A 25432-nucleotide genomic window follows, 5' to 3' on the forward strand; every position below is an offset into this window, starting at 1 on the left:
AGGACTCTGGGGAAGGGCTGTTCCAGCTGCTCTGCTGTGTGAAACCGAAGACTAGAGCAGACGGTTTGGAGGAAGGAGGAGGGAAAACAAACCCCAGGGCCCCAGCACTCGCACCGAGGACTTCAGTGGGCCCGCGTGGGTGTCTCCCAGATGACCTGAGTGAGCCCTTCCTGGAAGCCAGTGCAGTCGCCCTTTCCGCGTGCAGTTTTATAGTTGCAGCATGTGCTTTCGTTCGTGTTGGTAGGTAAAATCGTTTTCTTTATGAAGGCTTTACAAATACATTTTTCGATTTTGAGAAGAGGAAAACGCAGGTTTCTCAGTAGAGAAGGATGCAGCCCCAGTCTGGACCCTCGGGCCCCAGCTGTGGCCCTTCACCCAGTGTCTCCTCAGGGCCCGCCTCAGGTCTGGGGCGCTGGCCGCTGGGTGTGAGTCTGGGAGTGCAGGTTCCGGGTTCCGGCCCTTTCCCTGCCATTCGATTGCCGTGTGGCCTTGGGCCTGTTCCTCACGGCTTGGCTTCAGTTTGCATCATTACCTGGGGAACCTTGGGCCCCGGTTTCATTAGGTTATTGCAGGCCCCCACAGAGAGAAGGGCTTAGCACAGTGCCTGTGTGTGTCTGCTTTTCATTATGAGTGGGGTTGCTGTGATTGTTTTTGTTTTTTTGAGATAGTGGCTCACTTTTGTCAGGCCTGTCCTGAGGGAGACCTCAGCAAACATGCCAAGCGCTACAAACAATGGGAAATCAGTAAAAGGGCCGAGCTGCCCTCAGCAAACAGATCAGATGGCCATGAAGAAATCTGGGGCTGGAGACACAATCTCCCTGGTGCCAGAATGTCAGCATCACCTCCATACCTGTGCTGACATCCCAGGAACTTTGACCCCACGCATTCCATCCAGATTCCTTGGGATTACAACCCAACCCCCAAGCCCTATAGAAGTTTAACCTCCTCTGGACCACCCGCTGATGGAATGTCTATCTCAGGCCTGCCTGTATGTATGAAGATGAAATTAAATCCAGCCTTTTCCTCACATAAGCCTGTGCATTGTTAGTGACAAATGTGTGGCCCGGGCTGGCCTCCGGAGGGATTATAGACATGTGCCACCATGTCTAGCTTAGTTACTCTGAGTTTGAGGATAAGGAATAAGAAAAGGAGTCAAGATGGGAGCTGGGGGGAACATGACTCCGCCTTGGTGGGCGCTCTCCATAGCAGAGGGCCATGTCCTCAGCAGAGCTGGCCTCCCCACTCCACCCCATTACTGTGCACTATAGGAGCAAAAGCCCAGCCCCAGGAGCCTCCCATTCACTGCCCAAGCCTGGTCCCTGCGTGCCCAGCATTGCTCGAGGTTTGGTCCTGTCAGAAACCTCCCAGGGCAACTCGGGTCTCAGCCTTCAGTGGCCTGGCCTGCGGGAGTGCGCTTGTGCCTGCCCCTCAGCACCAGGGGCCTGTGCCAGGGTAGGGGGGAGAGGGTAGGGGAGTGGGACTCCCGCCCTCTCCCTTGGCTTGGCCCTGCCTGCAGCAGTGGTCAAGGTCGTCTGGGAAGTCCCCGGCTCCTCACCTGTGTTTGCTCTCCTGCAGCTCATCAATGCCGTGGTTCTGCTGATTTTACTGAGCGCCCTGGCCAATCCAGATGAGTACCGCGTCTCCAGTTCAGAACTCAGAGGGAACTTGGACTTCATAGATGAAGCCAGTAAGTACGGATGACACCTGGAGATATTCTGGGACTTCCAAGGCCAGGAAGGCCAGCTGCTGCCCTTCTGTTAGCACAAGTTCTGATTCACCAGCGCTTCCGAGCAATGCAGTTTTTCTTTTCTTTCCATTGTTGCAAATCAAATCAGTAAATATTTACATGCTGCTCATGTTCTGCCTGTGTTCTTCCCTTCCATGTGACCCAGCTTACCGCTTGAAGTGGTCGCCCTGTTGTACTTTGGTGAAGCCTTTTGGTCCCCGAGATGGGGAGGGGTGTGCTGCCTCCTCCCGTGTCTGCCTTTCTTTGGGGAAGCAGGGGGCACTTTTCCTGCTGGAGTTCAGGGCCTTTCCCCCACATTCGGGAGGGCGTGCATGTCCTCCCTGCTCGCAGCCACACTGTCCCAGTGGGGGGAGAGGGCGTCGCTGCTTCATGGCTTTGGGGTGTCGGCCTGTGTGAAAGGGTAGTGAGCGTGGCTGAGGGAAGGTAAGGGGAAGGGTGGGCAGCTGGCGAGAGGCTGGGAGGATTGGAAGGACATGCGGATCCAGAACTCTATTCCCAGGTGGAGAAAGGCCGGGCAGCACTTGTCAGTCAGCTGGCCGGGTGGAGCATGCCTGTGAGGGCCAGGGGGCTGGGACTGTGGTCCAGACTGCACCAAGGATGGGGCACTGAGGGTCGGTGGGGAACGAGGATCAGTGGTGACCGGAACCTGCCTTGTCACTGAGGGGTGGCAGCATGCCTGGCGGAGAAAACTAGCCCTGTTTCTGTGTTCCTAGTTAGGGTTTTTCTGCACCCAAGCCTTAACACTGAGCTGAATCCCAGTCTTTTTAAAAGCATTTTTTTTTTTTTTTTTTTTGCGACAGAGTCTCATTATGTCGCTAAGTTGCCCAGGCTAGGCTCGAACTTGAAATCTTTCTGCCTCAGCCTCCCAGAGTGCTAGGATTACCTGGGTGTTTTATTTATTTATTTTTAATTTTTTGGGGGGGGTTATCGGATCCAACTTGACCTCATGCTTGCCAGGCAGGCGCTTGTCCCGTTGTGCTAGCCCCTACCTAGGTGTATTAGCTTAGCTCCTTGTTAAGCAAGTAGGCTGGAGCCATTTCTGACCCAGCCAGGTTTAAATGTGCTAACCTTTGGCTAGTCACTTTTCTGTGCCTTAATTTCCCCTCTGAAAGAGAAAGTCATAGTATCCGTCTACCTCCCAGGGCTGTGGGCAAGGACTGAATGGGTGTGTTTTGGGTGGGGTCAGGCAGTGGAAGGTGCCCAGTGCTTTGTGCAGTGGGAACACGGGAGTCCCTTTGCAGGAGACACGAGACCTCTGAAGGCAGGAGCTGAGGGGGGAAGGCTGGGCTGCAGTGTACCGTGACTACGCAGCAAAGTGGCCTTTGTGTTAGGGCCAAAGGAGCGGAAAGGGGAGGAGTCCCAGGGTGGAGTTAGGAGGGCCAGGAGCTCCCCCCCACCCCAGGATGCGGGGAGGAGCCGTCAGTGAGAAAGTCAAGGAAATCAGGGCAGCTTGGCATCTGTCCTGTCCGTCCTGTCTCCGCTGCTGCCCACACCAGGATGGAAGCCTGGGGCCACGTCATCCAGGGTTTGGGATCGTGCCAGCCTGAGCCGTGATTTCTGTTGTATGCTTCTTACTCTTTCTATTCCTGATAACCCAATACCCTTAGGAATTCTTCCAGAAAGAACAATGGATTTCATTCATATGAAATCAGTATTTCATATTGCAGTAGTCTGAGTTTAAGGGCTGTGTAAGCTGCACATGAAATGTTCCGTTGACATTTGAAAACATATTCACTTTCACGGTTTCCAAGATTGAGGGTTCCGTTCCTGACCTAACCGGGGTTGGAAAAAGGTTTAAATGACGCTGTTGTGCTTCTGCTCTGATACAGTAAGTGCAGGGAGACATAAGTGGTTGTGTTGTGGCAAAATGGAGCCTGGGAGTGGAAAAACACCACCTGAGGTGGTCTGGAGGCAGAGAACAGCTCCGTTCACACCGGTGGTCCTGGCTGGGGTCACTCCCCACAGTAGGGCCAAGAGCCGAGTGCTTGTGGGCTCGCCCTTCCCTGTGATGCGAAGGTGAGGCAGGACAGCCTGGCAGTTCTCCGATCAGCTAGCAGGTGAGATCAGCGGTTCAAGGCTAGATTAGTGATCTTGGAGCTCGTTACAGTCAGACTACTGCATGTTTGATTATGCTCTCAGGGTTGCAGGGGTCGAGAAAATAATTACAGAGCCATGAAGCAGTTACAGAGCTAGACAGTTACAAAAAGAACAAAGTTTTAAACAGAGCAGTTCTTTGTTTCCACAAGAATTCAGTCAGGTCTGAGAGTGATCAGGTACCAAGGTAAAAGGGGACTAAACTGACCAAGGACAGAGCTCATGGTTGGCCTAGTCACAGAGAGGACTCGAGCTACCTAACACAGCCTGACAAAGGAGAGACCCCCATGGAAAATCTGAATCCAGCACCACACTCCAGCTGCAGAGCAGTCTAGAAAGTGGAGACTGTGGCTTATTCCAGTCACTGCAAAATAGGAAAGCACATTAGGTCCTGAGAGTACATGTGCGGGGCCACTGCACTACATCGTGCCCTGTAGATTAGATAAGTGTAGCTTTATCCTGTTTAAGAAATGTTCCAGCTTGGTACAGTGCCATGTAATTCTTTTTTGCCTTTTTGAGACAGGTTCTTGCTATGCAGTTCAAGCTGGCCTTGGACTCATTTTGTAGCACCAGCTGCTCTTGAATTTGAAATGATCCTCCTGCCTCAGCCTCCTGAGTGCTGGGATTACAGGCATGTACCACCACAGCAAGCTTCATGTCTGTAATATTCTAACACACTGGGAGACTGAGGCAGCAGGGTTGACAGTTGCAACTTACTGAGAAGACTCAGTGTCAAAATTTAAAAATAAAATGCAAGAGTTCGGGGGTGTAGCTCAGTATAGACCCTGGGTTTCAGTTCCCAGCAGTGCCAAAACAAAAAGTAATGTTACGACTGTTCTTAGTGAAAGGATTTTCCCTAGATAGGATACTGCAGCAGTGGGAGGCGACACCAAGGGGTTTTACCTTGAGGTCATCTTCCCCGTTTACTTTCTATTCTGTCTTCTAAATGTGCCGAAAACTCTTTGATTTAGTAATTTGCTTTTTGTGTTTTAGCATCAGCTTGTCCATTTCACAGGAAATCCGTTTGTGTATTTGTTAGTGACTGTTTAATTTGACAGCTTTCCATGTGTGTCTTATATATATAACATCTTTTTTCAGCAATAGCTTTCTTGATGGTAAGATTTGCCCGTCATGAAACTTTTTTAAATGAAAAATTTTTGCAAGAATCTTTGATAAATATGACTCTTGCATAGCTTTTTCAAAAAGTCCTCTTATAAAGTATGCATTCCAGTTACTCAGGTCTTCCTTAGTGTCCAGGGAATTTTGCCATATAGATCATATGTTTATTAAGTTTATTTTCCTGAGGTCAAGTCACACAGTTTGGTACCCTAGTGAAAATAATAACAAAAAAGTTTGTTGGTTTTTCTTAGTGAAAGTTAAGTAAATACAAATATTTCAATCTAAGATTGTAACTGGCAGGAGCTAAAGGCTTCATCTTTGAGAGCAGAGAAAATTTCTCAAGTTGACATTGAAGTATATTATTTTATGGACTGAACGAAGGTGGCCACAAAAGGCCACAGAGCCTGCAAGATAGGCTGCTCCCCGGGGACAGGGGAGAGTTCAGGGCTGTCAGTGATGCTGACTGCTAGAGATGGTCAGGGTGCTTCTTGGAAGGGGGAAAGGGTTCTGCCACTGATAGTTCTGCAGCTTTGTGAAGATACTGACAAAAGCCATTGAGGTATACATGTTAAAAAGATGAATTCTGAGATATCTGAATTATAAAGGGGGAAAATGACAGCCCAGATACAAAAGACCTTGATAAATTCTTCATTCTTCCTTTTGGCTGAAGATCATGCCATCGCCCCTGAACTCCTCCCTTGGTTGGTTTTCTCTGAAATTCCTGTCTTCTTCCTTTGCTAGAACTCATAGCTAAGCTTTTGGGTAGAGTCTGCCAACCAGGAGTTTCCCCAGGCTCCTCCACCTGTGTGAGAAGTGGGGGCTGGGTTAGGGTTAGTGACCAGGGCTCTGCCTGCCTGTGAGTGCAAGAACTGGCCACCACGGAGGATGCAGCAGGTGAGCCCAAGATTTTGCCTCTCTCCCCATTGCTGTGGTCCCTGACCCTGTCACAACTTCTTCACAAGTAGCAGTGGACTGCCAAAAACAGTGTACACTTCTTGTGACACTATATTCAAAATACTGTTTTCATGTACCACAGGGCCAGAAATGTGGCTAGAAGAGTAGCAACTCTGGACATAAGACTGGGTTGCCATTAGGCAAGGTGTGGGAACATGCACCTAGGTGCAAGTTTTATGGGAAGTAAACCAACCCAACAGAGAAATTAGAAATAGATTGAGTAAAGGTAATTCAGGTAGCTTGTATGGTTAGTCTAAATGACTAATTGAGTATGGAAAATGTTTTCCATTTATGCCATTTGTGCCTGTGCTGTAGCTCAGGATCCTTTCCAAATTAGACTGCATTATTAAGGCAGGAGGAATTTAATGAAGGAAGACTGCAGCGTGCTCTGTTGGGTTGTTTGCAGAGCCGGGAGTGTACCTTGCCAGTGTGATAACTCGGATCCCGGTATAAAATCCAAGAAAGCAAGAAATTAAAGTTTGAGAAGCAAAGGCTTTATTAGGTAAAATCCAGGCCTGGTGACAAGTCTCTGGGAGCCAGTTTGGAGACTGCGCACCTCACAGCTAAAAGTCAGGACTTTTTATCTTGTAAATCTACAAACAGCTGCTGGTCACACAATTTAAGGAGGGGTATGGGGGTGTGACGCACTACAAAGCAGAAACGGCAATTGCAAGTCTCCCTGCATACTAGCAAGTTTAGATAAGAAGAATCTTGTTTTTCTTAGCAAAGAATAGAAAAGTCTAACAGCAATTAACAACCTTAGTTACCTTACTTTAGCACCACAACTGTTCTATTTGTAGAGGGCAACAATGGTTAACGTATCAATTAGGTAAGATTTTACAATTCTTTACAGAGGAGAGCATTGATTAACATATCAATCCTTTGCCCAGAGGGAAAGGAAAACACACATTTACAATAAGGCCAAGTTACAGGTATTACTATGATACAAACGAAGCTATTTTTGTGAAGAATGTACAATCTAATGCAATTAACACAATTTGTGACGGGTTACCGGGTCCTTTTGGGTAGGGAAGACCCGGGTTGTCAGGAGCTATTAGGAAGTTAAAACTTAACCTAGTTAGATTTGAAGGAAGAAGGGGAGGGGAAGCAGCAGGTGGGCTTATACCTTAGAACAGACCTTAGGATAGTTAGGGGGGCTTAGGTTATAACACTAGTTCGGGGAGAGGCGCATAGCTGCGTGCACTGTGGTGAGGTGGCTGAGGGGCTGGGCTAGGATGTATTTGGACGTAGAAATATGTGGTGTTTGTCAGTGTAGAAATCTGGCATCCAATTTACAGTTGAAAAGCAGCGAAGAGTGCATTCTACACGTGAAACCCAAGGGAGGGACTGTGTTACAGACTCAGTGTGGTTTTGACTCAGGAGCATTTTTGGAGTGCATTTCCTGGAAGGAGAAAAATTTTGCAATCTTGGGTAACTTTGTGTCCTAAAGTTGCAGCTTTCCTAAAAGTACAGTTTTAAAATTAGGTTTTTTTTTTTTTTTTTGGTCTTTTTCATTTTTATTGGTACGGGGGATCGAACTCATGACCGCCTGCTTGCAAGGCAGGTACTTACGCTGCTGAGCTAAATCCCCAGCCCCTAAAATTAGTTTTTTTCTACCTACGTTTATTTCTTCTACTTCAGTAGCATATTTTTTTAAATTCTTTTATTTGTGCCTTTTACATTTGAGCTTTATATCATTTACAAAAGACTAGATTTAGCTGTATCTCGGCTTCCTGAATGCTGGGGGAACTTGCATGACCATGCCTAGTTAGAAAAGACATTTAAAATTAGGATTAAACCACGACAAGGTGGAGCGCATCAGGCTCCAACCTGCCCTAACCAGCCCACCCCCCAAACCCCAGCCAGCAGAAGCACTGCTCCCTGCAGGGAACTCAGCTCCACACCTGAAGTTTTGTTGGGAACCACAGGAAAGGAGATAACATTCTAGGACATCACTAGGAATGTTTGGAGACACCCACAAATTTATACCTGAACACTTCAAGGACGCTGCCCACTGAGGTGCAAGACTGCCAGAGAACCTTGACCACAGGTGTTTATTGGGATCTTCCCACCCAGGGTTCCCTGCCTGTCTCCACCTCTGTGAAAGAAACAATTATTTGTTCCTGGCAGATGGTCTTATCCCGCTCTGCCTGCCTCTACCCAAGCACAGTAACTGAGTTCCATGCCCTGTTGCCTTTACCCAAGCCTGATCCCCTCACCCACATATGGTACCACGCATGGCTGTGACCCCAGCCCTTGGCTGAGGCAGGAGGATCACCCTTGTAAGTTTAAGGCCAACCAAGGCTACATAGTAAGTTCCAGGTCAGTCTGAACTGCATAGTGAGACCTGGTCTCAAACACAAATAAGACTAAGTGACACTTAGTTCTGGAGGTTTTGTTATTTATTTTTAAAGAATAGTCTGGGCAGTTTTCATTAAATAATTTCTTTGGAAGATAATATGTTCAGTTTTAAAATAAAGCCTCGATTTTTGTTTTTTTTCAGTATGCTTGGATAGGATTTAGAAAACTGTCAAAATAGATGGAGAAGAAAATAAACCACCCGAGTCCAAGTTTCAGATGCTGCAAACCTGTAGGCTTTGCAGGTGCTCATGTGTGGTGGCGTCAGCCCCTGGCACCGTCACAGCTGGGCAGCGTAGTGTCGGGGGTTGTTGGCGTGAGGGTCAAGCTCGTTGGGTGGAACATCTGTCTCATGCCGCTGCGGGGCAATCCTGGGTAAGCTCCTTGTCCTCTCAGCCATCCTTCTCCTCTCTAAAATAGGGGCAGTCGCCCTCAGCTCACATGCTGTTGGGAGAATTAAATGGAGTAGCAGCAGCGGTTACTGGGGAGACGGGACCCTGAAGAGATGGGAGAGGAGTTGCCAGACCGTGGGTGTCCATTGTGCTTATAGCTTCCTGCGGGAATCCAAGCCTGATCTACCCCCACCATATGCACACGGAGCCCCGGGTGCACTCTGTACTGGTCAGAGTGCGCCAGCAGGCTTTCTCTTTGCCTTTCAGGAGTTAGGTACCTTGGCTCTAGGGTTTGCGTGTGAAATGAGCTCACATGTGTCCTCCCCATTGACCCAAGAATAATGGGAGGCTAAGTAAGCATTAAAGTTAGAATAAGCTGCAATATGTGTTTATCTTAAGAGAAATCCTCTTCTTTTGACAAGCAATACTGATTATCTCCTGACTCTCTTACCATCCCTTTTGCCTCCTTTTGAGACTCACCTGTTCACTTCTGTAAGAGTCGTGTGCGTCTTCAAGGTTAGTTGTGTTCAACCTATAGACTGACTGACTTATTTTATGTTTTGGTACTGGGGATGGAACTCATGACCTCATGGCTTGCCAGGCAGGTGCTTGTCTGCCACTGAGCTACCCCCCCCCCACTCCGTAGACTAAGGAGCAGTGACTTTAAGACTAGGAAAATGTATTGGGGAAAAGGAATGGCATGTAGGAATTGCTCCCAAGAGACAGTAGGGTCCCCAATGGGTTGCTAAGGAGCCCACTCCTCAAAGGAAGTTTTACAGAACAAAGTCACGAGGGGTACATACATACAAGGTAGATCACAGGTTTAGTTGCTTAGGTAATATTGATCCACTGGTAACAAGGATGATGTCATTTAACCCTGGTGGATAATCTGTAGTCTTAGTCTTTGTCTTAGTGTTAGTAGCTTAGGTCTTAGTCTTAGTGGGGGGGAGAGGATGGCCCACCCCAATGAGATAATGGTTTATTTATACAGTTAATCTCAAAAGGGTGCTACCAATAATCTCAAGCTTCCATTTATCTTCTGGGGAAGGACGGAAATCTTCAGATGCACCTCTAGTTTTAATGTAAGGAACAGTAGTATTTTAATTTTAATGCATATCTGCATCTTTTTATCGGTACCGGGGATCAAACTCAAAACCACATGCTTGCAAGGCCGACGCTTAATGCCGCTGAACTAAATCCCCAGCCCCATATCTGCATTTCTGTCCGGAAGTGTGCTTTGTATGTCAGTTGCTTGGAATGTTCTCAGCCTGCAGCTTCCCTTCAGGGACTGCCTGTGAGTAAAGCTAGTGCGCTGGCCTTGGGGAAAGATCAACAGCCGATGTGCGGCCTGGCGTGGTCCTTGGGTAGTCAGGGTTGGCAGAGTCTGGAACAGGGTAGGTAGAACAGAAGAAGGGAGCAGAAATTCGAAGTCATAGCTTAGCCTTTTAACACAAATGCTGGCTCAGACAGTTCGTTCTAAGAACAGTATCCCACACCTAGTCAGGAAGATGAAAGGATTTGTGAAAAATGCCTTGAAAACTGTCAGGCATTGTTCAGACACTTTTCTGCATCGGTGTGATGCGCACATATGTTGACCTAGTTATACTGAACTTCTAATTAGCATCTCCTAGCTGGGTATGGTGGCACCTGCCTATAAATCCAAGCACCCAGGAGGCTGAGGCAGGACGAATATTGCAAATTCCAGACAAGCATGGATTATATAGTGAGACTTAAAAAAAAATTTACAAAAAGATGAGAGTCTCTTAAATGTATGGACCTGAATAAACAAATGTTCAGTTAGTGCCTACTACAGTATAGACATTGTCCTAGGTCAGCATCGTTTATTAGGAATATATTGTAATCATACAAGTCATAATATAATTGTTTAGTAGACAAGGCAAAGAGAAACCAGGGAGATTAATTTTAATTTTTAAATACTATATATGCAAAATAGTATTGTGTGCTCAGTATAAAAAGGGTGAGCGAGGTGTTATGCATTATTTTCTTTCTACTAAATCCTTAGAATCAGCATGCATGTTCATCTTTCTCTTCATCTCAGTTCATGGTAACCTTGCTGACCGTGGAGCTGGGACCCCAGTGCTGATTGCATGACAGTATGACAGAGCTGCTTCTAGTCATCGGGATGGCACGTGTGGGTCCCATAGTACTGTGATCTTTTTGTTTGGTTTTGGTTTTGGGTTTTTTTGAGACAGGGTTCTGCTATGTAGTTCAGACTGTCTTGAACTCATTACGTAACTGAGGCTAGCCTCAAATGCAGCAATCCTCTTGCCTCAGCCTTCTAAGTGATAGGATTATAGGTGCGTGCCACCACGGTACTGTGATCTTGCTTTGTGTGAGGAACCAGATTCTGTAGCTGGGCTGTGGTGAGCAGGACTGGAGAGGCAGGGACACTTGGAATGACTGGGCTGTCACACCCACGCAGAGATTTCAGTTAGAACCACGGGGTGCACATGCTTTTATGGCACCTATAGAACTTTAAAAGAATATCTGCTTCATTATTATAGGATTTATATATACATAGTAGATCAGAAGGCCAGAGTTATTTTGATATTTGGAAGTAGTCTGTCTTTTCTGTGTCTCTGGGAGAACATTTTTTGGACACTTTCCCTCCCATTAACTACCACGTACTCCAACTTTCAAAGAAACCAAAACTGATGGTTTGTTTAGCATAAGGTTTTTATTTACAGTTGGTTTATAACCAAATGGCTTTAAGGAGAAACTCACTGTTTCCACAGTGGCCCTGTCACTTACCGTGTGTGTTTTGACCTTTGACAGACATATATATTGCCATCGCGATTTCTGTGCTCATGATCGTGATCTGTGCCATGGCGACCTACGGCGCATACAAGGTGAGGAGCTGGCCCTGCACCCCAGTGCTCACAGACCTGCGACAGCGAACCTCTCGGGCTGGCAGCCATGCAGACAGCTTGCTGAGCATGGGTGCCATAGGTTCGGCACCACGAATGTAAGCTGCATTTTCTCTGGTGCTCACAGAGGAGTACTCCTCGGTCTCCTTTAAGACTCGATGGCAAGTTTGAGCATCACATGGTACTGGGAAAACCAGTGAGAGTGGTATTCTATAGTCCCAGACGCATTTGTTGCCTGCTTCCACGTGGCACAACAGTTGCTGGTTTCATGAATTCCAGGTCCTCCACGTCCCCTTAGGGTAATATAAGGTCTCTGAATGCAGTGACTGCCTGTTCTGTGGCAGCACTGGCCCTAACCTTCTGTCTCCTTGTGCTCAGCAACGCTCGGCCTGGATCATCCCGTTCTTCTGCTACCAGATTTTCGACTTCGCCTTGAACACCTTGGTTGCAATCACTGTGCTCGTGTACCCGAACTCCATTCAGGAGTACATACGGCAGCTGGTAAGCCGTGGCGGGGGAATTGTGACCTGGTGACAGCCTTGCCCTGCTCAGCCTGCGCATGGCCCCTGGCAGACTCAGCACACTAAGCCCCATTGGTTTGCTGCCCGAGATAATCTACACTGGCCAGGGCCCTGGCTGGGCAGTGGAGTACTCGTGCAGCAGCTTGCTTTTCGCTCTCAAAACACTGCTGTCCTGGCTGGGCGTGGTGGGCCACAGCTGTGACCCAGTGCTCAGGAGGCCATGGCAGGAGGATCACCGTTCGTTGAGGCCAGCCTGGGTTGCATGGTGAGTTCAAGGCTGGGCTGAAGTATGTAACGAGACTCTGGCTTAAGAAAACCAATCACTGGTGCCTTCGGGGAGATCAGGTGGTCCCCCCAAAGTTAAGGGATTTTCACTCCCATCAGCAGTGTCCTTTTCTTCTTTGTCAGTCTGATTATAGGAAGTTCATTTTAGCTGTGCATGGTGACCCATGCCTGGGGCCCTCAGGAGGCCGAGGCAGAGACCCTGTCTCCTGAAAAATCCCAGGTCATGTATGATTTGTGTTGATGTGCTACTAACAGGGAATTCTCCAATAGTTCTTAGTCCCTGAACTTTTTTTTGGTACTGGGAGTTGTACACAGGGCCTTTGCATTGCACAAAGCTACGTTAACAGTACCATCCCCTCCCTCCCAGAAGATCTCACTGTTTTCCAGGCTGGGCTCGAATTTGAGATCCTCTTGCTTTAGCTTCCCAGAGTGCTGGGGATGCAGATGTACACCACCACAACTGGCTTTCGGATTTCTCTCTCTCTCTGTCTCTCTCTCTCTCTCTCTCTCTGGTGATTATTTTGTTTTATTTGATTTTTATTTTTAGGTGTACCGGGGATCAAACTCACGACCTTGCACTTGCCAGGCAGGCACTTATGCCAGTGAGCTAAATCCCTAGCCCCAGCTCTCTTTTTTAATTAGACCACACACAGAGTACGTTTTCTTATTGATCTTGGAAACAGCACCAAGCCATTCTTACCCTTTAGGAACCTTTCCAGGATTTTATGAGCTGATCACAGAAAATGACTTTGATTCTGGTTCTTCGAAATATTGCCCAAAGTGGAGGATCTGAGAGCCAGCCCAGGGTGTTGCTGAGTCACAGAGGTGCCTTCTGCTCCTCCCTAGCTACACCCTGACCATCCCGGAGTCACGGGGCAGGCTGTGCAGCTGTGGGGGTTGGTGCTAGCCACAGCAGAGTTGGGTCCTCCACAGGTTTCCTGTGACCTGTGGCTAGATGAGGGAACTTGGTTTTTTGTTTTTGTTTTTGTTATCTTTGAGTCAGCAATTCACTATGCAATTGAGGCAGGCTTTGAACTCACTTTGTAGCCCAGGTTGACCTTGAATTTGCAGCGATCCTCCTGCCTTTGCCTCCCACTTGCTGGAATTACAGGCATATACCATCTCACCCAGCCAAAGACTTGATTTTCAGTGGTTCATTCATTCATCGCAGTGCTAGAAGCAAACCCAGAGCCTCACAAGTACTTGCAAGTGCTGCACCCCTGATCCATACACAAATCCTGATTTTTTTTTTTAAATTAGGCAGATTCCTGTTATAAGAGAAGCTGCTTCTTGGGAAGCAGTAACAGCATAAAAGATCCCCCAAGAGCGAGTTTCTCCCCCTTGCCTTGTGCCTATCCTTAGGAGGTCCAGAGCATGCCTCAAATCCTGGTACCAGAGGTGCAGGAAATAGCCCTGCTGGAGACCACCGCTTCTCGCTTTGCATGGTTGCAGGGAAAAGTGCCATGTTTAGGGCTCACTGTGCCTGAGTCCTCTTTTGCTTTACTGAAGTTACTTGCAGATTAAGAATAGATGTGCCTTTCTGTTACACCTTTGCTAGTTTTTTCATGAGTAGTAGGTGAGGAATGTTATATTGGTCCTGAATAATTGTCTACTTTCCCTGTTGTTTTCTGATAAACACGTGTGAACTCATGCATCAGGAGTGTAATCTCGAATGCCTGAGATTTGCTAACGAGGTCTTTTTCTTTTGCAGCCCCCTGAAATTCCCTATAGAGATGATATCATGTCGGTGAACCCTACCTGTTTGGTCCTTATTATCCTTCTGTTTTTCAGCATTATCTTGACATTTAAGGTAAGCACTGGTGTTCTAGTTACTTTCTTGGCACTGAGGTACAATACCCAGGCCCACAACACTAAGGAAGATAGGTTTATTTTGGCTCACAGTTCATAGAGGGTTCAGTCCATAGTCAGCTGGCTCCAGGGCAGGGCAGGTATGGCAGAGGAGCAGGAAGCAGAGCGAGAGATCAAGGGAGGAAGAGGAGAGAGATAGATCCATACCACGCTCAGCCTCCTCCGACCGGGCTTCCTCTCCAACATCATGTTTAGCTATGAACTCCGCAGTGGAGAAACCCATAGAGGTATCACACCCCTGTAATCCAGTCACCTCCCGAAAGTGCCACCTGTGAGCACATGAGGCTTTGGGAGGGCGTCTAGATACAAACCATGAGAGTTTAGTTGGAGCTCAGATATTATTAAAAGTATTCCTGAATGCCACAGAAAAACCAGTCAGTTTATTTTTTAAACTGCGTTTTGGTTGCCTATAGTTTGTATGAGGACTAAACACCAAGCATAGAATCAAGGCCTCAGGGTGGCCAAAGGTTATTCTAAACTGTTTTTGGCTAGGATTGAATTAATTAGTTCAGTGTTATACATTATATACTATATAATACTGCAACATGTGATACAAGGTCCATGTAGTAGGCATTCTTTGTTTTATCCTTGTTTTGAGATGGTCTCACTATGTAGTTCAGACTGACCTTGAACTTATTATGTAGCTCAGGCTGGCCTCAAAATGTAGAGCAGTTTTCCTGCCTCAGCCTCCTGAGGGCAGAGATTATAGGCATGCTCCACCACGCTTGACCTATTACTTGTTTTTAAAATATTCTGTATCCGTATATTTTGTGAATATCATTACTTACAAGTTTGTGGACATTGAAGCAAATGTCTAACGTCAACTAGTGCTACGGAGATACATAGGCGCTTATTTCAGGATAGATTTTCTTAAAATAAAGGGCACGCATAGTGTGAAGGCCTGTGATGGATTCAGATTGATCCCCCAAAAGGTAAATACCTTGTCTCTTGTCAACAACATGGCCTCGCCTTCCTCAATCGAGTACTGCCTATTCTGGTCTACTTACGGAGCTGCTGTAATCCACACTCACATGCTGTCAATGGGAAAATCTCAACTGGTTTTTATACTTTGGGTTTTTAACTCATATTTTTCATTGTCGTTATTCTGGTATAAAGTTGTCCTATTCTTCAAAAATCAGGCTTCACTCAGGAAACTACATTTAGGGAGAAAAGTCATCCCGAGTAGGTAATACAGTAATCTGTCGAGGGGCAGGAGTGCGGTTCTCAGAGGCAGGCACCTGCTCGGCCTGCACAAAGACCTGGGTCCAGCCCCAGCACCACGAAGAGCAAAGGGAGTGACCTGCGCTTCCTGCCATGAGACAAACTGAATTTGCAGTGCTGTGTGTGTAGCTCCGTCGTGGGGGCTTCAGGAGAGTTTTATGTGTGAGTGTTGGGGCTGCTGCTTGCCAACCTCTGCTCTGCTCTCTGGCTCCCTGGTCCTTCCCTGGTCCCCTAGGGCTGACCCTGACTTCTGGGCCAGTGCAGCTGGGCTGTTTGCACGTATGGCTGGCTTTGCCCCAGGAGAGGCCACAGCTGGTGAATCTGTCACGGAGGCTCCTCTCTCAAGGGTAGATTTCCCCTTTCTTCTGCCTGTTTTTTCCTCAGCCCTGGTGCTGGGAATTGAACTTGGGGCCATTACCCTGAGCTGCATTCCTGCCCTTTTTCAGTTTTAATTTTGAGAGAGGGTCTGGCTAAGTTACTGAGTTGCCCAGGCTATACTTATACCTTGCATCCTCCTGCCTCAGCCTCCCAGAATGCTTTTGATCACTGGGTCATGCCTTAAAAATACGTTAGTGTATTTCAGATTTATAATTTCTGCCAGCAGGAAGGTTACTGTGACCTGGCTACCTCTGCCACTACCAGGAGCCCCAAAGCTGGCACCAAGAAAGGGTTTTTAACTTGGCACAGAGACTATAATCCCAGCACTTGGGAGGCTGAGGCAGGAGGATCACAAGTTTTTGTCTCCTTGGTTAACTTAGTGAGCTCAATAAAATGGAAGGAATGGCTAGGCATGGAGTGTGGAGCCTAAGTCCTGGCTGGGTTCAGTCCCAGAGTCTCAGAAACGGTGTCCTGCCAGTGCCGCCTCCCCCCCGAGTGGACGCATCTTGGGTTTATTTCTGCCTCTGCCTCGTGCCCCCGCGCTCTTGCCCTCACTGTGTCTCCCTCATAGTGCCGAGCTGCTGCCTTGCACGCACTGTTCCGCAGCTGAAACACGGGCGGCGTGCTTCCCAGAGCAGGTCACGGGAGCAGGGCCTCTCCCTGCCCACTTCCCCCTTACTCCTCTGAGGTTCGTTGCCGCGTCAGTTTCCTGGAAGCCCCAGGCCAGGCCTTTGTTAGTTCCTCTCCCTGCTAAGGCTAAAGAGGAGGCAGTGCCCACCGCCCTGCCCTGCAGAGTTGGGGGGCTGTGTGTGACTGCACGTTCACTTGTGTGACACATGAAACACGTAATTCTCTAATTCAGGATTACAGAAATGTCAAGAAAGAAATGAGGGCCCTGAAGCAAGTTAGTGGCTTTTAGAGGTAGCAGGCAGAGGCTCACACTGAGTGCTAGGATTACAGGTGGACGTCTCCATCACGCGCTACCACGTCCTTATTCTGGACAGTATTTTAATAAACATCTTTTTTGATTATGTCATTACAAAAATAAAAATGTTTTAGTGAATTTCATGGCCCGTGAAGTGAATTTGTGTGCTGTGAAGTTGACTTTTTAAAAATTGATATATGTAGTAATATCATAGACAATCATGTACAATAGAAATTCCCAAAGAAACAAGAAGTAAAAATGTAGTGATCAGTGGATTAGTAACTTTTAATGATTCTGTAAGGGGCAATAATTGTTGGTTTTGTTAGAAATGTCTTGTACCTGGAGACAGAGGCGAGTTGAAGATTAGCTTGGGTGACACAGCAGGATCCTGTCACTCAAAACGAAACAACAGGGCGATTTCTTATTCTACTTTCAGAGTTCCTGCCCCTCCTACCATCCACACCACAGTGAGGCTTTTTTTTTGTTGTTTTTTCTTCGTGGAACCAGGGATTGAACTCACGACCTTGCGCTTGCCAAGCCAGCGCTTATGCCGCTGAGCTAAACCCTAGGGCCCCCCCTCCCTTTTTTTTTTCACAGTCAGGCTTTTTTGCTGCATTGTATTTAGGTCATGTAAATACAAGCTGTGTAATCTGGCATTGTCTATGAGGTATTTTACCAGATCTGTAGAAACAAAGAGTAACGACCACTCTGTCTTTCAGAGTTACTTGATTAGCTGTGTCTGGAACTGCTACAGATACATCAACGGCAGGAACGCCTCCGATGTCCTGGTCTACGTCACCAGCAGTGACACCACGGTAGGTGCCATGACATGGAGACTCCCTCGCTCTGCCGAGTGTCTAATGCTTTTTCTTGGTGCTGACATTTCATCAGCAGCTTAGTCACCAAAGGATTCATTGTGAAATGAAACCCGTTATGTTTTCCATATATCCTAGATGGCTCAACTTGTGTATTATAAAAATATTCCGATGTGTTATCCATGGTTATGGAACTGGAATCTGAGTTATTAAACTGTGGAATGTAGTACTACATACATGTCAGTTCTACACAGCGTGACTATTTCATGTGAAACTAAACCAAAAAATACAAATTTATATGTAAATACAAAGTTGCCATATCTTTAAAGTTAGTCCTGTATATGAAAACCTTAGTCAAAATGGGGTGTGCTGTCACCCCTGTAAACCCAGGCTGAGGCAGGAGGCTCGCTGTGACTCTGAAGCCAGCCTAAATATGTAGGCAGGCTTTGTCTACAACAAAAAGAAAACCTTAGTCAAAGAATTTAGGTGATTTCTGTTCTACTGTTAGTTGTTCTTCCATTAAAATTTTTACCCACCAGATATGAGTTTAGGAAACATTTCTTTACTGGAAGCATCGTTGAACTCAGTGGTAATTTGTGTAAGTGATGCTAGAACTGTAGTTTGGGTTGGATGGAGGTGCCCATCCTCCAGGCCACTGTGTCATCTTTGCATCGAGCCCCGTGCCTCGTGCAGTGTGCAGTACTGGGCTCAGCACTGGTGACAAGGATGTGGGGGGGATGAGACAGGCTGGGGTCAGAGTGGACAGAAGACGGGATAACTATGCTGAGCAACGTGTAGAGTTGTGGATTTTAGATCTCTCGGGAACAGTTTGAGCACCCCTCCTGCCTTGTGTACAGTGCAGTAAGGCCTTCCTGAGTGTTCAGGCGGTCAGCATGTCTGCGTCTGTGTGTCTCCCGAGCCCGCCCTGAATGCCCGGGGCTGGACCAGAACCTCTGCTTCAGGCAGAAGCACAGGACCCCTGGAAGGAGTAGGGCTGAGAGGCCCTTGGGGTTTGCAGAATGCCCTCCCCAGCCCTCTGAGGGATTCCTCCTGGGTCAATTCCTTTACAGAAATAGCCAGTTACAATTTTGTAGTTCTGAGAACTATTGGCTCTAAAGTTTTTAACTCTTCTGAGATTTTGTGCCACTTTATTGTTTTAATTTAGAGTCTGGGTCTCACTGAGATGCCCAGACTGAGCTTGAACTTTTGCAAACCTCTTGGCTCAGGCTCCAGAGTGCTGGGATTTCAGAGGCATGTGCACCACTCCTGGTTTGCTTTGCTTTTGTTTTTGTTTTTGTTATTTTGGTACCAGGGATCAGAACTTGAAACCTGGTGCTTGCCAGGCAGGAGTTTATGCGGCTGAGCTAAATCCCCAGCTTCCGCTTTTGTTTTTGAAGCAGGTCTTATAGGGTATCAGCAGCTGGCCTTGAGCTCTGTGTAGCCCACGTCAGCCTCAGCCTCAGAATCTCCTGCCTCTGTCTCCAGAAGTTTCCTAGCACACCTGGTTCAGTTTGAGACTTGAATTTGAGAAACCATAAAGTTGTTCAACCAGATGTGTGAGACCCTCCCCCTGCCTGTCCTGGGGTGCCCACACTGCTCAGTGGAATCTTTTTCTCAGAAGAAAATTCATGGAACAGGTGCTTAGATTGTTTCAGAGCAGTGAGAAAGGCACTAAAATACATATCCCCCCAGCTTTTTAGAGGAAACAATTACTTTTTCCTTTGAAACATTGAAATTCACCCCAGCAGCCATCCTGCTCCTCAGAATGGCCTGTCAGCTGCGCTGTAGGTGTCAGGAGGTGGGGACCTGCTGGTGGCTGTTGCTGACGCTTCCTCAGCCCTGTTATACAAGCTGGACATGTTGTAGAGGAGGAAGTAAAGTTGCTGATAATGCGCTGTCCCCAAGGTTCCTGGGGAACTTTTTTTGCTCTCTGCCTCTTTAAAAATTCATAGTAGATTTTGTGTCCTGTGTTGGCTTCTTTGCTTTAGTATGACAAGAATTTTAGGCCCATCTTGTATATTTGTGTATTTTAAAATTTTTTTTAAATCCATTTTGTTTCAGAACAAAAACAGAAAAGGGAAAAAATTGAAGTTTTTGGGTTTTTTTTTTTTTTTTTTCTTTTTTCCTTCATTTTGTATATTTTTGGTTCCAGGCCTGGAGTCTGATGTTTCCCCAGGGAACCTGCCTCATTTTGATGGGAATGCTATCTGGAGAACATAGTCTGAATGTTTAGAATTGGAGCTTTTTCCCCCCAGAGTTTATTTATGTTTGGTTGATTGACTGTGTAAAGTTCAGGCTGGCCTTGAACTTAGTGATGTAGCCCGGGCGGGCCTCAAACTTGGGCAGTCTTGCCTCAGCCTCCTGAGCTCGAGGATTACAGGCATGCACCAGTATGCCTGGCTGAATCAGAGCTTTGCATGCTTAAAGATTATTTGGACTGGAAGTAAAGGAGTTAATGTTGGCTGGAGTGATCTAGTTCTGTCATTTCACTGGCCCCAGAGTTAGGACAAGGGTGTCATTTCACATCATCACATGTGTTTGTCTTTCATCCATCTCTTCGCCGGGGGCCCAGGTCAGGGCTGCTTTCACTTCCCGTCAGCCTGTAGACAGATGCCTCTCCTCCCAGGCTAACAGAGGTTCATGCTGACCTCTGTCGAAGGAAGCTTACCGGGCTCTTGCTGGTGGAAAATAAATGTGCTCCTTTTTCCATCTTTAGGACAGCATCCATGTTACTGTCCAGATGTGTCCTTCCCAAAGTCCGCGGGCGGAGAATGAACAGGGGTGTTAGCTATTGGAGATCATTCCTGGGGTGAAACTCTCCTGCAATTTTCCAGCCAGATTACATAGGAACTTGGTGTGAATGTGAGCCAGAGGGCCAGGCTCTTGTTCATGGCACCTTCAGGGGTGAATGATTTTTTCATTCTACTGTTAGGCCGAGCAGCTAACTTCCTGACTGTCCACCTGTTGAGCGGTCAGTCCCGATGCTCAGGGTAGCAGTCAGTGCTGTACACTGGAGTTGTTGCTGTGACTGCCCTGAAAGCTCAGAGCACCGCTCCCGGCCCAGGAAACCCTGTCACTGCCCTGGGGAGAACATCGTGTCCCTCTTGAGCCCTGCTTGCAGTCCTGGGTTGTGTGTGTTCTGTGACACTATGTTCTCTTCTGTTGCCATCAGATGTGGCCTCCACAGGAAAGGCAAATTAAGACTAACATCTGGGTTGTAGAAGCAGATTTCTTTCATATTAAATTCTGAGCAGATTGAGGTTTTAAAAACTTTCAATCTGTGCAACCTTGTTTTGCTGGGACTGAGCCTCAGGCATCCGTGGTGCCCCGGTATTTTGTGACATCTCAAGCTGAAAATCTGCTTCTTGTGGAATGAGGATACTGGGAAAGCAACTCATACTCAGCCGCAGTGGTGTCTGAGATGCTGTGGGAGCCCTAACTGTTCCAGGTACGTAGGGAACACCTAAACTTCATGTCTGTGTTATGCAATGTCGTGTTGTTAGGCGAATCCACATGAACAGTATGTGCCAATTTATTGAGTTTTAAAAGTTTTGCTGTGTGGGCTTTCTTTTGGGGCTGGCAGCATGAGAAACAGAAGCAGCATTCTTGGAGGTTAAAGATGACCGTGGGCCGTCAGGAAGCCACACAAGCCAGTGGTTGACTCAGAGGTTTGGGGTGGGATTTCTCGGGGTCTCAGTGACTTTCCCGTACCATGCACCAAAGTTCCCATTTTTTTTTTTTTTTTTTTCTTTTCAGCCACTTAAAAGCAGGTTGTTCCTCACTTCCTGATAGAAAGCGGTTGTGGTTAGAAGCACATGCCTGCTGGTGGCAGAGTTCTGTGTACCTCTGCCACGCCACAGGGAAGTGGGGAGGGATTGAGGTCACTTGGCTCCGGAGAGCCTCTAGTTGGGCCTCGGGAGCCTCATCAGGGCCAGGAGCTGGCTGTACAGCGCAGGGGCTCTGTTCCGCCTGCCCGCGGCTGTGTGGCCTTTGCCCAAAGCCCAGGTACAGGCTGCTTCCTGCGTCACTTGTCAACCCCTTCAGATTCAGGGACACAGAAAGTACCTGCCCAGGGGAACCAACTTCCACATCTGCTTGAGTGATCAGTCCAGGGCCTGGAGGCAGGGTCAGGCAAGAGAGGGAGAAGCCTGTGACTAATTGGCTTTGACATTTCTAACCTGTCCCATTTTGTGACATAAAAAAGGAGATTGTTTTGTTTTGAGTCATTTTGAGACAGGGTTCCTGTGCAGTTCAGGCTGGCCTTGAGCTCATTTTGTAGCCCAGGCTGGTCTTGAATTTGTAACAACTCTCCTGTCTCAGTCTCCCAAGTATATCATATTTGTAATATCTCAGCTTTAGGTAGCTCTTTTTCCCTTGTAATTTAGTAGTTTATATTACCTAAGGTTTTTTTTTTAAGACAGAATCTCGGGCAACCCACTTGGGACCCCTTCTGTCTGTCTGTCAGACAGAAGCTTTCTTTCTCTCAATAAATATTTCTGATTAAAAAAGAAAAAAGACAGGTAGGCATGGTGGCACACACCTGTAATCCTAGCACTTGGGAGACTGAGGCAGGAGGATCGTTGCAAGTTCAACATTAGCCAGGGATACAAAGTGAGTTCAAGGCCAGCCTGAACATATAGCAAGATCCTGAATCAAAAAGACCAAAAAAAAAAAAGAATCTCACTATGTAGCGGAGGCCAGGCTCAACACATAGTTATCCTCCTGCCTCAGCCTCCCCAGGGCTGGGATTACAGGATGTGTCCAGCCCTAAATTTTTTCCTCCTTTGAATGTAAAAGAGCAAGTGAAGTGTGAAGGTTTGATACAGACTTGGTGAGGACCACTGAGCTGAGAGACCAGAGGTTGGGGGAGCTGGAGTCCAGGCGAGGGATAGGTAGTACTGGTTGACCGGGGTTGTAGTGACACTTGAGGATCTCTGCCGAGTGGACTGTAGCTGAGAGTAGAAGCCACTTACTGCAAGGCTGGGCAGCCCGTGACCTGCACCTTAACTCACTTGACTGTCCCACGACGCCACCCCAGCGTGGGCTAGACGGGCGGCACATTTCTTACTCTCCTCGCTTTGGAGCAGTTTCTCCCCAGACCTCTGGGTAGTGGCTGACGGCACAGGCTCTGAGCGCTTCCCAGAGGTTTGACTCAGTCTTCCAAAAGCCTCTGGAGTCAGTCCTGGGCTTAGCTTCCTGTCACTACAGTGAAACAGTGGTGGTTTTTTTTTTACTTGTTTGAAATGGGGTCTTGTTACGGAGTTCTGGCCTTGAATACACTACTTAGACCAGGCTGGCCTTGAACTTAGAGCAGTCCTCCTGCCTCAGCCTTCCGAGGGCTGGGATTACAGTTTGTGCGTCACCATGCCTGGCTCTAGTGATTAACTTAGGAGGAGAGGAGTTTTCCTTTGTGGCTCAGGCGTGGTGTGGGCCCACTGCCAGGGGCCCAATGGGCATAGCTGATGACACCTGGGAGTGCGTGTTGGACTCCTTTGAGGACCAGGAGGAGGAAGGAAGACCCCCCAAATCCCGTCTAGGACCTCCCACCAGGTCCCACCTGATAATGGCTTCCACCCCCTTCTAATGGTGCCCCCTGAGGACCAAGCCTTAAATCACATATGGCTTAGGGTGACCCCCAAATCATGGTGCCCTTAGAATCTGTCACAAAAGAGGAAGTGGAGACCCATAGCAGGGGAGGAACAGAAGGTGATTTCAGCCTCTGCAGCCTGGCGGGGGCTGTTCTCTCACCCACCACCTTCCCAGCTGCTGTCCAGGTGGACAGTGGCCAGGACTGGGCCTCTCCCACGAGAGGACCGCTTGCTAATTCTCAGGGTAGTCTCAGGCTTGCAGCACACTGGGACTTGCGGTTGTGCTTTGGGTTTTGTTTGCTAGTTTTTGGTTTTTCATACAGTAGAAAAGAGTTCGGAGACTTGGGAACTAGGGCCATAATCTTGAAAGAAACAAGCCCACGCATCTTAATTTGAAGGGTTGGAATCCTGAAAGATGAAAGTCCCTAGAGCTTAAAATCCCCAAATAGAAAAATCGTGGAAATGCAACTGGAAAGAATTTTAGAAGTTTTTAAAAAGACACTTATTTACATTGTTAAATGCAGATTATTTGAGAGACGTGACAGCACTTCACAGGCCACTATGAAATAGGCAGTAGCATTTTAGCAAGTGTGCACACTCGGGTGTGGCACTCAGTCGCACAGCCCTGACAGTTCAAGCTGAGTCAGGTGCAGTGTGTGTCACTGTGGAGATCCACGGTGACCTGAAATGCTGCTGCGGACGAGATCCACGGGTCAGATGCAGTCACCTGGCAAAGAGCTGAGATGTCAAGAAAGTTTATTTCCTCAGATGCAGATGGACAAGAAGGTGATTCCTCCACTCCCTGAAGAAGTCGCAGCGATTTATTTATTATTTTTGCTGCCCGGGATCGAACTAATAACCTCGAGCTCCCAGGCAGGCGCTTATGCTGCTGAGCTAAAGCCCCAGCCAGTTTCAGCATTTTAATATGCACAGTACTTGCAATCAACACCATGATAATGGTGCACTTTCATGGAGTCAGATTCACAGAAAGCAAGAAACAAATTAGAACTGTGTAAACTTTTACACACACTTTGTATCTCCAAAATCAGAAATGATGCCAGGATGAAGTACATACATAGCATAGTGAATTTGCAAAAAATGGAAAAAAGAAAAGAGAATTTCAACTAGGAAACCTGTGTTACCAGATGTAATATGAGGATTCCATAGTTGCTGGCCAACTTTGCTGGCCGCTGTCTCTGTTTTGAAGTCTACATTTGCAGTAAGCAGCCACTGTTTTCTTTTGAAGAGTAGCTGCCCACATAGAGCACATTCACTTTTTTTTTTTTTTTTTGGTACTCTGGATCAGACTCACCTCCTTATGCTTGCCAAGCAGGTACTTAGGCCTCTGAGCTAAATCCCTGGTCCCTCACATTAATTTTCTACAAACTCCACTTTTGTAAATTCTTCCATGATAAATTGGGCGTGGTGGCTCATGCCTGTAATGCCAGCATTTGAGAAGCTGAGGCAGGAGGATCATTGAGAATTGGAGCCCAGCCTGGGCTACAGAGTGAGCTCAAGGCCAGCCTGAACTGCATAGCCAGACCCTGTCTCAAAAAAGACAAAAAAACCCCAGATTCTTCCATGATTCCACACAGGGCTTCCCCAGGTTTCTGAGTGTTCCGTCGGCCCACCTTGATGGCCTACATACAGCCAGGCACCGGTCTTCCCCTCAGCACTGGACTTTCTGCCCATCTTATATAACTTTTCCCCGTCCCATGAGAGTTGTGGTTTTCAGTATTTTGACATTTGAGATTATGAGTTTAGCAGGTTCAGATGTCAGGAATTTTTATCTTTTGAGAGTCCAGCGTTGAAGGTTATGGCTTTTGGGGCTGGCTTTGGGGATTGTGATCGGCACTGACTGGTGAAAGCAGTGTAGAGAAGCAAGGTTGGGGGCACTCTGTGACGGCGGGAGGGTGCTGCTCCGCACCGCCCAGCCGTGTCATCCTGACACTTCCCGTGGGGTGTGCACACGCCTGCAGGTGTGCTCTTTTATTAGCTCTGATGTAAAACCAGTGAGGGTGAGATTGCCCTAGACGGCCTCCGGTTTCCTGGCTTGACGTGGTTCCCGGGTTCCAGTTGCCAATGTGGGATGTTACCTTGCCTCGTGTTTCTTTATTCCTGCACAGCAATCCTCCATCAAAAGTTACTACTTTTTAAATCTCCTCTTTTGCTGGAAATTGTAACTCACAGCTTGGTTTCTTAATTTGCATGCATCCAATAGAGCACTGATTTTACTGTTGTAATATGAGGTGTTGGATTTTTTTAATTATAGAAGTTG

The 25432-nt window shown here is 47.4% G+C and overlaps 1 protein-coding gene across 1 annotated transcript in view; it reads left to right on the forward strand.

Moving 5' to 3' along the window:
* Laptm4b (lysosomal protein transmembrane 4 beta) overlaps positions 1 to 25432 on the forward strand; it is a 46650-nt gene that overhangs the window by 16330 nt on the left and 4888 nt on the right. Inside the window, exons 2-6 of the mRNA XM_003479866.5 lie at positions 1576 to 1687; positions 11461 to 11534; positions 11931 to 12053; positions 14070 to 14168; positions 17471 to 17566. Of these exons, the coding sequence (XP_003479914.3) occupies positions 1576 to 1687; positions 11461 to 11534; positions 11931 to 12053; positions 14070 to 14168; positions 17471 to 17566 (504 nt within the window). The remainder of the gene's footprint in view (positions 1 to 1575; positions 1688 to 11460; positions 11535 to 11930; positions 12054 to 14069; positions 14169 to 17470; positions 17567 to 25432) is intronic.

This window comes from Cavia porcellus, unplaced genomic scaffold, assembly GCF_034190915.1.
Source record: "Cavia porcellus strain 051 isolate PalLab524CR breed Dunkin Hartley unplaced genomic scaffold, mCavPor4.1 scaffold_10, whole genome shotgun sequence".
Classification (NCBI taxonomy): Eukaryota; Metazoa; Chordata; class Mammalia; order Rodentia; family Caviidae; genus Cavia; species Cavia porcellus.